Source organism: Scyliorhinus canicula, chromosome 9, assembly GCF_902713615.1.
Source record: "Scyliorhinus canicula chromosome 9, sScyCan1.1, whole genome shotgun sequence".
Lineage (NCBI taxonomy): Eukaryota > Metazoa > Chordata > Chondrichthyes > Carcharhiniformes > Scyliorhinidae > Scyliorhinus > Scyliorhinus canicula.
Genome location: NC_052154.1, coordinates 43,968,475 through 43,982,595, shown reverse-complemented (window position 1 = coordinate 43,982,595; position 14,121 = coordinate 43,968,475). Strand labels below are relative to the sequence as shown.

Sequence of the window (14,121 nt, the reverse complement as noted above, 5' to 3'; positions counted from 1 at the left end):
AGAATTATAGTGATGGTTACTGATTTTTAGTGCCGTGCCAATCCATTAAATTTATATCTGAACAGAGAATATTTAGTATATAATCTCACATTAGTATCAACTATTAAAGTAAGGATTTTGAACCTGATCTTGACCTCCCAGTATTACTATGCTAGATGATCATACAACTATAAAATTAATGATATAAGCAACACATGTCTCATTCAGATTAAATCTTTCCAACAGTACAGAGTCAATTCCTTGGCTACTAATCTAAAAACTAAAAGTAAATAAGGGAATCACTTGTTTTGTTACTGAAACTATGTGATGAACCATCAATCGAACGTGAGACGAGTTGCTGTACAAAAGTTAGGCTTTAATAAGCTAGAAGTTAGCCCTGCGGTCGACTACAGTAAATGGACAACCGCCGGGCGTTCTGGCTATTTATACCTGGATCTGGAGGCGTGGTTAACTCAGCCTCTCGACCAATCGGAGAGCCGTCACATGACTGGTCTTAACCAATCGGTCGAGAGGCACATGACTGACCAGGGCCAATGGTAAGCCAGTGTTCTGCACCAATGGCAGACAGCTATGCAAATCATACCACCACATTCACCCCTTGCGGAGAAAGAAGCCGGGGGGGGGGGGGGGGGGGGGGGACTGGTGGTATGAGTAGCAGCCAGAGAAGGGAGAAAAAAAATTCTTTTTTTTAAATTTATTTGGCTTCCCACTGACCCAGACAATTAACAATAGTACAAAATGTCCCAACAAGGTCCATGGAGTTGTTGTAAATTAAATCAACTCGATCAGTCTTTTCGTGGCCCGTGATGTTCTGGCAGACCGCCGCAATGGAGTAGGTGACGTCGGTTCAGCCGATGGTGGTGGTTCCGCTGACGTCCTGGAGTCCGGGAGCGATGGTCCTTGAACAGTCTCCGTCACCCGAGCTGGCTGTGGAGACGCCATGGATGGGGAAGGGGTGGCCAGGGTGGGGCGCTGGGGGAAAAAAACAGGGGGGGGGTCTGTGGTGAAGGGGGGGAAGGCCGCACGTCGGCGGGTGCCAGGTCCTGGAGGGAGACCGTGTCCTGCCGAACGTCGGGGTACTCCACATACGCATACTGCGGGTTGGCGTGGAGTAACTGGACTTGTTCCACCAACGGGTCGGACTTGTGCACCCGCACGTGCTTCCGGAACAAGATGGGTCCGGGAGTGACCAGCCACGTGGGGAGAGGGGATCCGGACGACGACTTCCTGGGGAAAACAAGAAGACGTTCATGAGGTGTCTGATTTGTTGCGGTACAGAGGAGTGAGTGGATAGAACGTAGGGCATCGGGGATAACGTCTTGCCATCGGGAAATAGGGAGATCTCTGGAGGCGTGAGGGGGGGGGGGTGGGAAGAGAGAGAGCGAAATGACTAACTTCGAGTGCCGGGAAGGTGGGGGGGGGGGGGGGGGGGGGGGGGGGGGCGGGTGGGAAGAGAGAGAGAGAGAGAGAGAGATGACAAACTGCGAGTGCAGGTGGGTTGGGGTTGGGCGGGGGGAAGAGAGAGAGAGAGAAATGACAAACTGCGAGTGCAGCGGGGCTGGGGTTGGGGGGGGGGAAGAGAGAGAGAGAGATAAATGACTAACTTCGAGTGCCGGGAGGGGGGGGGGGGGGGGGGGCGGGGTGGGAAGAGAGAGAGAGAGAGAGATGACAAACTGCGAGTGCAGGTGGGTTGGGGTTGGGGGGGGGGGGGGGGAGAGAGAGAGAGAGAAATGACTAACTGCGAGTGCAGGGGGGTTGGGGGGGTGGTGGTGGTGGGGAAGACAACATGTAATCCTTGCCCTTATCACCCCCCCCAACCCACCCAACCCACCTGCACTCGCAGTTAGTCATTTCCGTCTCTCTCTCTCTTTTCCCACCCCCCCCCCCCCCAACCCCAACCCACCTGCACTCGCAGTTTGTCATCTCTCTCTCTCCCCCCCTCCCTCCAACCCACTGGCACTCGCAGTTTGTCATTTCTTTCTCTTTCATCCCCCCCAACCCCAACCCACCTGCACTCGCAGTTTGTCATCTCTCTCTCTCTCTCTTCCCACACCCCCAACCCCAACCCACCTGCACTCGCAGTTAGTCATTTCCGTCTCTCTCTTTCTCTTCCCCCCCCCAACCCCCACCCACCTGCACTCGCAGTTTGTAATCTCTCTCTCTCTCTCTTCCCACACCCCCCCCCCCAACCCCAACCCACCTGCGCTCGCAGTTTGTCATCTCTCTCTGAAACCGACGCGAAAAATGTTACTCCACTGCTGGCCCTTTCGGGACTGGAGAATACGCGCTGTTTAGCGGACCCCGACGCCTGAGACATCAACCCCGATTTTGCCCGCCGGTCCCGGGCATTGCGACGAACATCGGAGAATTTCGCCCCTTATCGGGGCGAAATTCTCCGACCCCCAGGAGGGTCGGAGAATCGCCTGGGGCCGCCGGAAATCCCGCCGCCGCCGTGGCAGAGATTCTCCGCCACCCGGGAAGTGGCGGTGGCGGGAATCTCGCCACTCCGATCGGCGAGGCCCCTGCGGCGATTCTCCGGCCCGCGATGGGCCGAAGTCCCGCCGCTGGGAGGCCTCTCCCGCCGCCGAGGTTTGAACCACCTCTGGTAGCGGTGGGATCGGATGCGCGACCGGGCCCCCGGGGTCCTGGGGGGGGCGCGGGGTGATCGGACCCCGGAGGGTGCCCCCACGGTGACCAGGCCCGTGATCAGACTCCGGGCCAGTGCCCTGGGGGCACTCTTTCTCCTCCGCGGCCGCCACGGCCTCCGCCATGGTGGAAGCGGAAGAGAAACCCACATCGCGCATGCGCCGGTGGTGACGTCAGCGGCAGCTGGCCGCTGACGTCACCGCCGGCGCATGCGCCAATCGGCGAAAGCCTTTCAGCCAGCCCCGCTGCCGCTGGCGCTGGTTTTTTGCGCCAGTCTTCTGGTGCCAACCGCTCCGGCGCGGGGCTAGCCCCCAAAGGTGCAGAGAATTCCCCACCTTTGGGGAGGCCCGACCCCGGAGTGGTTGGCGCCACTCCCCTACGCCGGGTCCCCCGGTCACGCCGGGTAGGGGAGAATCCCGCCCAAGGTCTGAAGGATCATATCATCTGTATTTAAGCGCTTCACCATTAGTAGCCATACCTTCAGCTGCTGAGGTCCAAAATTCTGGAATTCCCTCCTGAAGCCTCTCTGCCTCTCCCTCCTCCTTTATGATTCTGCTTAATACCTACATCTTTGACCAAAATTTTAGTCATCTGTCCTGTTACAGGTACAGTGTCTCACAGCTGGCAACCACAGGACTGAGGACATGCCAGGTTTCAGATCTTGCCAGATTTTGGGTCAGGTGCAGTTGGAGCAATGGATGGTTCAGGTCAAGCTGGGTCAGGTAGGCAAGGGTCGCTCGGAGCACAGGAAGAGACCGGTACAAAAGCGGCAAAGAGGATAGCTAGTCAGGCGCCACATTGCACCAATGCAGCACCTGGGCAAATTGCCCCGGTGAATTTTCTTTACTCATTTAAAATTGATGCATGGCACATTCTAAAAATATCCATTCTTTTGGACAACTCTGGTTTATGGACAGTTAGATTTGAAACATTGCACTGCACGTCCTTACGTTTCTCACTGTCAAATTTTGTTTGATGCTGCTTCTGTGAGGCACCTCGGGTGGTGTTGCTCCATTAAAGGAGCAATATAAATGCATGTTGTTGTTATTGTACAGTCTCATGCAATACCAGCTTGTTTGTCAATTATATTAGCCAATTGGTGTTTTCATTTTGGGGTTTATATTTTTTTTACCTTCAGAGACTACGGAGTAGAATTTCAACTTGCTTCTAAGGCATACAACTGGCATTACAATTTTCATTCCCATAACAGATGGTCAGCATTGGTGTTTTGTTTAAATTGCAAGTTTAAAAAATCTACTCTCATATTTCACATCAGTGATAATAAAAACCATGTTACTTTTACCTGAAAATGCTACCTAGAACTTGTGTGTCTTGACCTAGTGTAAGCTCCAAGGCCAGTACTGTCCACGTGATTCAGAGCTTATTGTATCCAATGGCATTTTGATCACACTTCCACTTATGACACAGTCTTACTAATACATCAAGTCCTGAAATGTTGACAACTGTGAAAGAAACAATGATTCATCAATATGCAGTATCCTATATTTTTGATAATTGTGCTTTGTTCACCAGTTAATACGTTGCTGACAAATTTTGGTCTAGCCTTAAAATTGTCAGATACAACAGTGCTAGTCGTTCCTGTTAATGGTCTGTTCATTTTACATTTACAGCTGTGTACTTATTGTCTGATTTTTAACCAAACAACAGCGTTAGCTGAAGCAGTAACACGAGTAATTCCCTTTATGATCTGAACCACACATACATGTCTTTGAATCATACCTCTTCATGTTTCTCCAATCATCTTCAAAGTGAGTCAAGAAAATACCTGGTAAGACAAAGCCAGATATTAATTTTAAGCTGACTTATTTCACTGCAAAAGAACACACACAGCAGTAGTTTGGATCAAAGTCTCTTCGTACACTCTATGCAATTTATTCTCAAGTAATAATACAAAATAATGAAAGTGCTGTGTCCCTATGTCCATGGATCATATTTTTTGACTTAAACAAAATGGGGTAGAAATTGGGGTTGGAAATTTGTGTCCTCCTTCATGCTGAGCTGGTAGCAGGGAGGCATTTAATCAATTTGGGAGGGTGGCGGTTGTGGACCGCTCCACCTTCCGGCCTGCACCCCGATTAAATCTGTAGCGGGAAGGGCCAAGCACAGCCTTCGTGCCCCGCTGCCAATTTAGGCCGTTAAATGGGAAATTAATGCCCACTTAAGGATTTAATCGAGCCACCACTCATATGAACCCAGTGGCAAGTTGCCAATTGGGAAGTCGACAAGGAAACCTGTGCAGATTACTTGCAGGCTTCTGGGGTGGGGGGTTGGCCTCTTGTTCGTAGGCACAGTGCCTGATCAAGGGATCTGGCATCGGGAAGGGGTGAGGGAGAGGGGCGGGGGAAATGCTGAGGACCACTTTCCTGTCTTTGCTGCTGATACCGGAACCTTACTTCATGATTCCGAACCCATGCCACCACCTTTGGTCTGAGATCCAGCAATGATCCTAGCCCTCTGGAGGGTGTTGTACTGGGAGTAGCCTCCACCTCTCTAATGGTACTGGCCTTCCCGTTCAAAAGAGCTGCCAGCCTCTGACCAGCAGGCAGGTGAGAGTGTCGCCCCAGGATCCTTGATCCGGGGGCGGGGAGGGAGGCCCATCGCTGACCTGAGTGCTAGAAGATGCAGCAGGCCTTCCTGGGAAGAGGTGACGCAGGCATCTTGCCAGCTCACTATACTGCGACTGAGACCTTCGTTGCCTCAATAAGATCTGGCCTGGTTTCATTGCATTGCTTCAAGGACATAAAATGGGCACAACAAACAATAATTTTTGGGACCAATGCCTCACACCCGAAGGTTGCCTAAAGTCGATATTCCGTCGAGCCCTTTTCAGGCAACTTTGGCAACTATGTCAGACAGTAATTAAACTGCTTACATTAAAACAAAGCTGAACCGATTGACATTTTAAATTTATTTAAAGGGTGACGGTCAATGACATTACTGGGAGAACTACTTTACAAGAGTTACTGAGCCCATTAGTGTGAGGGAGATGAATTAACAGAAATGACAAGGCTAAAAAAAATTGTGCTTCACATCTTGTACCCCTGGCTTCCCAGGCAAGTCAGAAATAAAAAGATTATTGTCATTTAATGGGATACCTACTACCAACTGAAGTATCATTATGGTGAAACCCACTTTGTTATTCTCTCTTATCCATTTTCTCTCCACTCTCCCATCCTGTTGCCATTAACTCCTTGGTGAGGTTCAATTCCCAAATACTGGGCAATCTCCAGTTTCTTTCCCCAGCTATTTCAGTGTAAACTGTGTTGAGTGGATTAGCCAAACATGGAGGTGCCGTCTGTAATTTTTAAACCATTTTTAAATGCCAGCATATGGAGACGAAAACAGCATAATTCAATCAGAAAAAATAATTCAAAACAATTCTTTCATCTGCAGAACCTTGACTGAAGTTATTTTCATTCTGAGCAGAAAATGATGTCAATTCCTGGCACAATGGAATGTTCCCAGCTAATAGACTTCACACAGGAATGGTTTGCAAACATAAGCACCAGAGAAAGCAACAGTTAAGAATTTAAATGGTAAAAATCAAAGACATCCCACAGAGAGCAGGAGCTGACCCCTGCATCTATTAGGGAAGAGCTTTATTTTCAGTAATTTCCTGCAGTGGTGAGCCTGTGGGTAGCAGAGACAATTTGGTTTAACAGATGAATAGGTACCTGAGGTAACAGAGCTTAAATAACCTTCCCCCAACCATCTCTCTGAAGGTCAGGCTGAGGGGCTGTTAGTTTTGATAATAAGAACCTGAAGCAGTTTCTCTGACAAAAACAAAATAGGAAAGCAGAAATCTTCAATTAGTGCACAGAACACGTATCCCGTACATAGAAATGAATGAGTCCAACAAAAATATTTTTCTGTTTTGTGTACGTTCAGAGTCAGAGAAAAGCTGTTGCTAGCCACAGTGCATTTAGCCATAGGCTATGGCTGTCATACAGTAGATATTATAACAAAATAAATCCAACTTTGCGGAGAAAATAACCCAAGTGCTGAAGTTTTGAATTGTCACTTGTGCTGGAGAAACCCACCTCAGTGATGGATCACATCCCAGATTATTGGGGGTGTTTATGGGAGGACTATCTCTGAAAAACAAATTCATGAAATACTTTGCTTCCTACGTTGCAGCAGTGACTTCACTTCAATATTATCTGGCTGTAAAATATTCTGGAATCTTTTCAGATTGTGAAAGATACCATGTAAATTCATATCTTTCTCTTTTCGTTTATCAAACTGCTATGTTAGCAGCAACGCTGGAGGAGTTCGTTTCTATGATGCAGTGGCCAGAAGGAAGATTTGGCAACTCTAAATATATTAATGAATTTTAATTGGTGACCGGTTCGAATCACATTCAGTAGTTTAACTCTGATCCAAGTACAGCCATTCCATTTCTTTACCACATATTCCATTGTACTTGTTCGATAGTCCAGCACTTTGGATCTGACACTATGGGCGGAATTCTCCGCTCCCGCGCGGAATCGGGAAGACCGTCGTGAACTTGGCCGAGTTTCACGACAGCCTCGGAGGCCGCTCCTCGCACCCTATTCACCCCCCCCCCCCCCCCCCCCCCCCCCGGGGGCTAGGAGCGGCGCTCGGTAAGCGTCAAGGCCTGGCGGCCGAGAATGACGCGACGGCGGCGCCTAAGTGACGTCAGCCGCGCATGCGCAGGTTGGCCGGCTCCAACCCGCGCATGCGCGGCTGACGTCACGACAGCTGACGGCTCCAACCCGCGCATGCACGGTTGCCGTCTTCCCCTCCGCTGCCCCGCAAGACGTGGCAGCTTGATCTTGCGGGTCGGCGGAGGGGAAAGAGTGCATTGCTTGGAGACGCCGGCCCGACGATCGGTGGGCACTGATCGCGGGCCAGTCCCCTCCCGAGCACGGCCTTGGTGCTCACTCCCCTCTCCGCCCCCCACAATCCACAAATGAGCATTTGCCGCCCATGTTCATGATGGCAGCGACCAGGTGTGATTGCCGCCGTCGTCAACCGGTCGGGAACATCAGGCCGCTCGGCCCATCTGGGCCGGAGAATCGCCGGTCGCCGTGAAAAACAGCGAGCGGCGATTCATCCGAGCGGGGTTGGGAGAATCGCGGGGGGTGCCAGGGCGGCGTGTCATGAGTTGCCCGGCCCTCACGCGATTCTCCCACCTGGCGTGGGGAGCGGAGAATCGCACCCAATTTCAGTTCAGAATATTTTCAGCTTAAAAGCAACGAGGGCAATTTCCATGTTCTGCACAGATCAGTCAGAAGACAACAGTAGCATTGTGGGATAGTACCCAACCTAATTTTTGTACATTGATTGCAATGATCAGGAAATGTTATTCACAGCTGTTCAAACTGAAGTGCTGTACAAACAATATCTTATTTTGCCTGCAGGTTTTGAACCACTTTCTGGAACTCACCCATTCCTGTTTATCTCTCTGCTGATCTTACAAAGGCTCTGCACATATTAGTAAACCTTGACTGATTTCTCCGAAAGTAACCTTTCTCAAGCCAACAAAGAAAATGTGCCGTGGAGACGCACAAAAAAAGACTATGAAGAGTGAAGAATTTAAAAACTGGTTTGATCAAATTGCCTTTCAAAAATTGCAAAGGAAGCAATTGAAGGCATAAGAGGGAAATAAAATGTTTATCCAAGAATGAACTTCAAACATTTTCAGCAGTCCAATGTTGCACATTCTAAATGTTTTCGACGTGGTAAATTAATTTCCCGATAAACACAATGTAAAGCCTTGCTGAATATAGCATGGCAATTGTTATTAATAAGATTATTTTCTTCGTAACAAATTGCACCTGCTTGTTTCCTGCACAATTTGTTCCATAGCCACCTATCAGTTCTCAATATTCTAATGCGATAACGCAGGATAATGAAATTTGAATATTTTAGATTGATCCCTTTGTTCATTCTGCCGTTTTATTCTATGGTATTTAGATTTGATTCCCTTTGAGAATTTTAAGTAGATACAACACATCCCATCATAAATATCACTTAGCACCAACAATATTTATTTTTAATAAAGATGGAAAATAAGGTAAGACATTCATTTATAAATTGTATTGATATATTGCTGAAAATAAGTTGGAATAAAGAATTTTCAAATAATGTCTTCAATAGCTGTATTGGTGTGCATCTCAATCTTAACACAAAAATGGCAGATTCATTACATTACTTTTCGTTAAAGCTATTGGTCCGATGTTACAAATGCACGCATCTGGGGCGGGATTCTCCCCTACCCGGTGTGACGGAGGGTGCCGGCGTAGGGGAGTGGCGCCAACCACTCAGGGGTCGCGCCTCCTCCAAAGGTGGGGAATTCTCCCCACCTTTGGGGGCCAGCCCCGCGCCGGAGCAGTTTGCACCGGTAGACTGGCGCAAACACCCGGCGCAGTCGGAAGCGGGGCTGGCCGAAAGGCTTTCGGCGGTCGGCGCATGCGCCGGCAGTGACGTCAGCGGCAGCTGGCCGCTGACCTCACTGCCGGCGCATGCGCGATGCGGGGTTCTCCTCCGCGTCCGCCATGGCGGAGGCCGTGGCGGCGCGGAAGGAGAAAGAGTGCCCCCACGGCACTGCCCCGCGGAGTGAGCGGGGGGCCCCGATCGCGGGCCAGGCCTCCGTGGGGGCACCCCCCCGGGTCCGATCGCCCCCCTCCCCCCCCAGGACCCCGGGGGCCCGCTCGCGCCGCTGAGTCCGCCGTTTCCGAGGTGGTGTACACCTCGGCGGCGGGAGAAGGCCTCCCAGCGGCGGGACTTCGGCCCATCCGGGCCGGAGATTTAAGGTTAGTTGTTAAAAAAAGAAATCCCGCCGGCGCCAGCTGTTTTCACAGGCTGCCGGCGGGATTTGCACAACGCCGGTTTTTTACCGGCGGGAGAATTAGGAGACCTGCGGGAGCGGAAATCACGCCGCTTCCCGCCAATTCTCCGACCCTGCGTGGGGTCGGAGAATCCCGCCCCTGGTGTGGTGACTAAACAAAGAAGCACATAGCAAGAAATTCCAGGTCCACTCTTGTACTCCTCGGCTCTCTCTGAAAGAGATGGTAAACCTTTAAATATTTATGAGACTACTACAGATTGAACAGTTTGAATTCAGTCGGATCCAAGATTAAGTAGCATGGAAAATTGGGGGCAGTGCATTTCTGATTTTCTGATGCTCTTCCAGTTGGCTGGGGTTTATGTTAAAGAGTGTACCTTGACAGTATAGATGTCAAGTACAGATATCTACAAATTTACTTGGTATATGTGTGCCTGCTAAATAGATGTCTAGGACAGGTATGCCTGCAGTTGCGACTGCAAGGATTTATGTAGTCATGATGTAGGATAAGATATTAGCCGATCCTAAGTCCATGGCATGATTAAGCATGAGCACCTTTAATTGAATTATTTGTTCTTGATAATAAAAAAAATTGCCGTTTTTCTTGTGCATTTTCCACATGGAATGTGGCAACATACGTCTCTAGCCTTTCAATTTAGGCTATATGGAAAATATAATTTGTCCTAAGTATCTAACATAGAACAGTACAGCACAGAACAGGCCCTTCGGCCCTCAATGTTGTGCCGAACCATGATCACCCTACTCAAACCCACGTATCCACCCTATACCCGTAACCCAACAACCCCCCCTAACCTTACTTTTATTAGGACACTACGGGCAATTTAGCATGTCCAATCCACCTAACCCGCACATCTTTGGACTGTGGGAGGAAACCGGAGCACCCGGAGGAAACCCACGCACACAGGGGGAGGACGTGCAGATTCCACACAGACAGTGACCCAGCCAGGAATCGAACCTGGGACCCTGGAGCTGTGAAGCATTTATGCTAACCACTATGCTACCCTGCTGCCCCAAAATCTAACATTTTGCACGCCTGCTTTGGAAGTTGATTTTTTAAAAATACTTTCATGAGATATGAGTTGTTGGCAAGGCCAACATTTGTTGCCCATCCCAATTTCCCTGGGGAATATGTGTGTGTGTTTGGGGGGGGGGGGGGGGGGGAGAGGGGGGAGCTGCCTTCTTGAACTGCTGCAGTCCATGTGCTGTAGGTGTTGAGAGGTTAGAAAAAAAAAGTTTGACCCATGACAGTGTAGGAACAGTGATATAGCGCCAAATCAGGAAGGTGTGTGACCTGAAATGGAACTGGGTGTTTCCATGTGACTGCTACCTTTGTTTTTCCAGGTGGTAGAGGCTTGGAAGAGTCTGTCGAAGGAGGCTCAGTGCATCTTGTGCACGGTATGCAATGCTGCTACTGTGCTCTAGTGGTGGAGGGATTGATTGTTTAAGGTGGTGTTGAACAAGCAGACTGACCTTTTCTTGGGTGGTGTTGGGAGCATAGTTGGAGCTTCATTCATCCAAGCAAGTCAAGCATATTCCATCACATTCGTGACTAGTATCTTGTCGATGGTGGACAGGCTTTGGGGAATCAGGAGGTAAATTACCCAAAACACAAATCCCAACCTCTGACCTGTGCTTCTAGCTCATCCAATTACATTTCCAGTCAACATTAGCTGATTTCTGATGTTGATAGTGGGGGATTCAGCAATGGTAATGCCTTAGATTGCGAAGAGAAGATGGTTAAATTCTCTTGTTGGAGATGGTCATTGCCTGGCATTCGCTTGGTACGAATGTTGTTTGTCACTTATCAGCCCAAGCCTGACAACTGTTCAGATCTTACTGTCGGGCACAAATTGCTTCAGTATCTGACGAATGGCAAATGGTACTGAACATTGCAATCAATAGTGAACATCTCGACTTCTGACCTTATGATAAAGGAAAGTTCATTAATGAAGCAGCTGAAGATGGTTGGCTTAGGACACTATCCTGTAGAACTCATATGATGTCCATAGATGACTGATAATGCGAAACAATATGTATAAAACGTTAAAATATACCCTGTAGTGAATAGCTCAAAACAGAAAAAACTTTGTGTGGTCAAGCCAATCATAGAATTATAGAATCCCTCGAGTTCAGTATGGGCAGCAGGGTAGCACAGTGGTTAGCACAGTTGCTTCGCAGCTCCAGGGTCCCAGGTTCGATTCCCGACTTGGGTCACTGGCTGTGCGGAGTCTGCATGTTCTCCCCGTGTCTGTGGGTTTCCTCCGGGTGCTCCAGTTTCCAGTCCAAAGATGTGCGTGTTCGGTGGATTGGCCATGCTAAGTTGCCCTTAGTGTCCAAAAAAAGGTTAGATGGGCTTACTGGGTTACGAGGATAGGGTGGAGGTGTGGCCTTAGGTCGGGTGATCTTTCCATGGGCCGATGCAGACGCGTTGGGCCGAATGGCCTCCTTCTGCACTGTAAATTGTATGTATGATCTATGTACAGAAGGAGGCCATTTGGCCCATCGGTCTGCACCGGCCCTCTGAAAGAGCACTGCACCCAAGCTCACTCCCCACCCTTTCCCAATAATTCCTTAATCTAACCTACAATCCAACGCTAATCTCATTTTAGCTAAACTACTCAAGGCAGTTGTTCCTTTAAAAAGAGCACCCCCAAAACTCAAATTATTTCTTTAAAATATTTTTATTCAAATAAGGATATACATAACAACATATAATCAGTCAATAATGAAATACACGTCTCCTAATTTGAGATTTTTTTTTCTTTTTTCCATTAAGCCTTTTCCTTTTCCCCTCCTTGACCCCCCCCCCCGCCCCCCCCCCCCCCCCCCCCCCCCCCATCCCCCTCCCATTCCATCTCCCCTGCCCCCTTCCCTTTACCCGCTGGCAACAAACAGATCTGTAAATAGAGACAAGAATGTCTTCCATCTCGTCCAGAATTTTCTATATGAGCCACAAAGGGCAAGCTTAATTTTCTCAAGTTTAAGGAGTTCTGCAAGATCCCCTAATCTTGTCGATATTTTTGGCGGATCTACTAACTTTCATTCTAATAAAGTTCACCTCTGGATGATCAACGTGGCAAAGGCCACCACATAGACCCTTCCCTTTCTATTAGTCCTGATACTTCCTCAACTGCCTCAAGAGGTCCTGGTAATATTCCACCACCACAATTTTTGATAATTTTTTTAATACTGAGGACCAAAACCCCATTAATCGTGGCAATGACCAGAACATGTGGGCATGGTTAGCTGGTCCTCCTTAACACCTCTCACATTTATCTACTTCCTCTGTGAAGAATCTGCTCATTCTTTCCTGTTTCATGTGGACAATATGTACTTTCTTGAATTGTATTAAACTCAACCTAGCACATGAAGATGTAGTATTGACCCTGTGCATAATTGCACTCCATAGTCCCCATTCCAATTCCACATCCACTCTTCCTCCCACTTTTGTTTTATTTCTTCAATCAATGTTTTCTTTGTGTCCATCAGCCATCGATAAATGTTAGTCATTTTCCCATCTCCCAACTCACCTGGCAAGAGCAATTTATCAAGGAGGTTGTTATCTAGTAGTCGAGGGAAAGAGGACAACTCCTTTTCACCAAATTTAGTAATTGAAGATATTTAAACTTCTCCCTCTGCATTTGTGTCTCTTCCTCAATTCTTCGAAGTATTGCAAATCTAGCTGCCTAGAATAATTATTTTGATCTGTCTCAGCCCCTCTTTATGCCGCAGTTTAAATGGTGTATCCAATCTTGCCATGGTGGTTTCCATAAATAGGGGTTAGCACCGACATGTTTCCCAAACCAAAATGCCGTCTCAATTGGCTCAGATTTTTGAGGACGATGCCTCTACTGGACTTACTGTAAACTTCCCCGGGGTAAATGGGAGTGGGGGCGCAGCTAAAGGCATCATCTGGCCCCCTTACATGATGCTTCCTCCATCTGCACTCATTCCGCTTCTTCCTCTTTCCACCATTGCCGAATCTTCTTTAAATTAGCCGCCCAATAATAACACAAAAGATTGGGCAGCGCCAACCCTAGATTCAACATTAACAAGAGAAATGTCCACTGCTTTATTCAGTTATTTGGAAATGTTTCCCATCAGCTAACTTTATCATTTTATATCACGTTGAGGAAACAGTCAAATCAGTGCTCTATTTCCATGTCACATGCAGACAATTATAGTCCGTTTTATTAATTAGTTAATATTTTTACAAGTACAAAATGCATAGACAACTATTGTCAACGAACACAGCTTTAGTGATGAGTACCATCTTTATTCCAATGCTTCTTCCAGTTCTCCAGTAATAATGTAACATCCAGAATGGATCCTGAGGGTTACCTGGAAACTCACAAAACTATTGATCAGATCTATAGCAATTGATCACCCATTAAATCCGAATCCGACTCCCGTTTCCATGGTTCTGTTCTTTTTAACTGATGTTGGCCCTACATTCGCTGTAGGTTATGAAGAGCATTTAGTGCCTTCTCGATGGGAACTTTGTCACTATCACAAGAATAAAAATAAGTGACAAGCAAAAATTATTTTAACACAATAACAAGGCATGCATGTCACTATTTTGAACAATTTGAGGATGAACTGCATTGAAAACAAGCTCTGCT

The 14,121-nt window shown here is 48.1% G+C and overlaps 1 protein-coding gene across 2 annotated transcripts in view; it reads left to right on the top strand.

Moving 5' to 3' along the window:
• Positions 1–8,227, top strand: part of vstm2b (V-set and transmembrane domain containing 2B) — an 80,571-nt gene extending 72,344 nt beyond the window's left edge. For both annotated transcript variants that reach the window (XM_038806629.1, XM_038806627.1), the window contains exon 6: positions 8,052–8,227. In XM_038806629.1, coding sequence (XP_038662557.1) covers positions 8,052–8,102 — 51 coding nt within the window. In that variant the 3' untranslated portion in view covers positions 8,103–8,227. The remainder of the gene's footprint in view (positions 1–8,051) is intronic.
• The last annotated feature ends 5,894 nt before the right edge of the window (positions 8,228–14,121 follow it).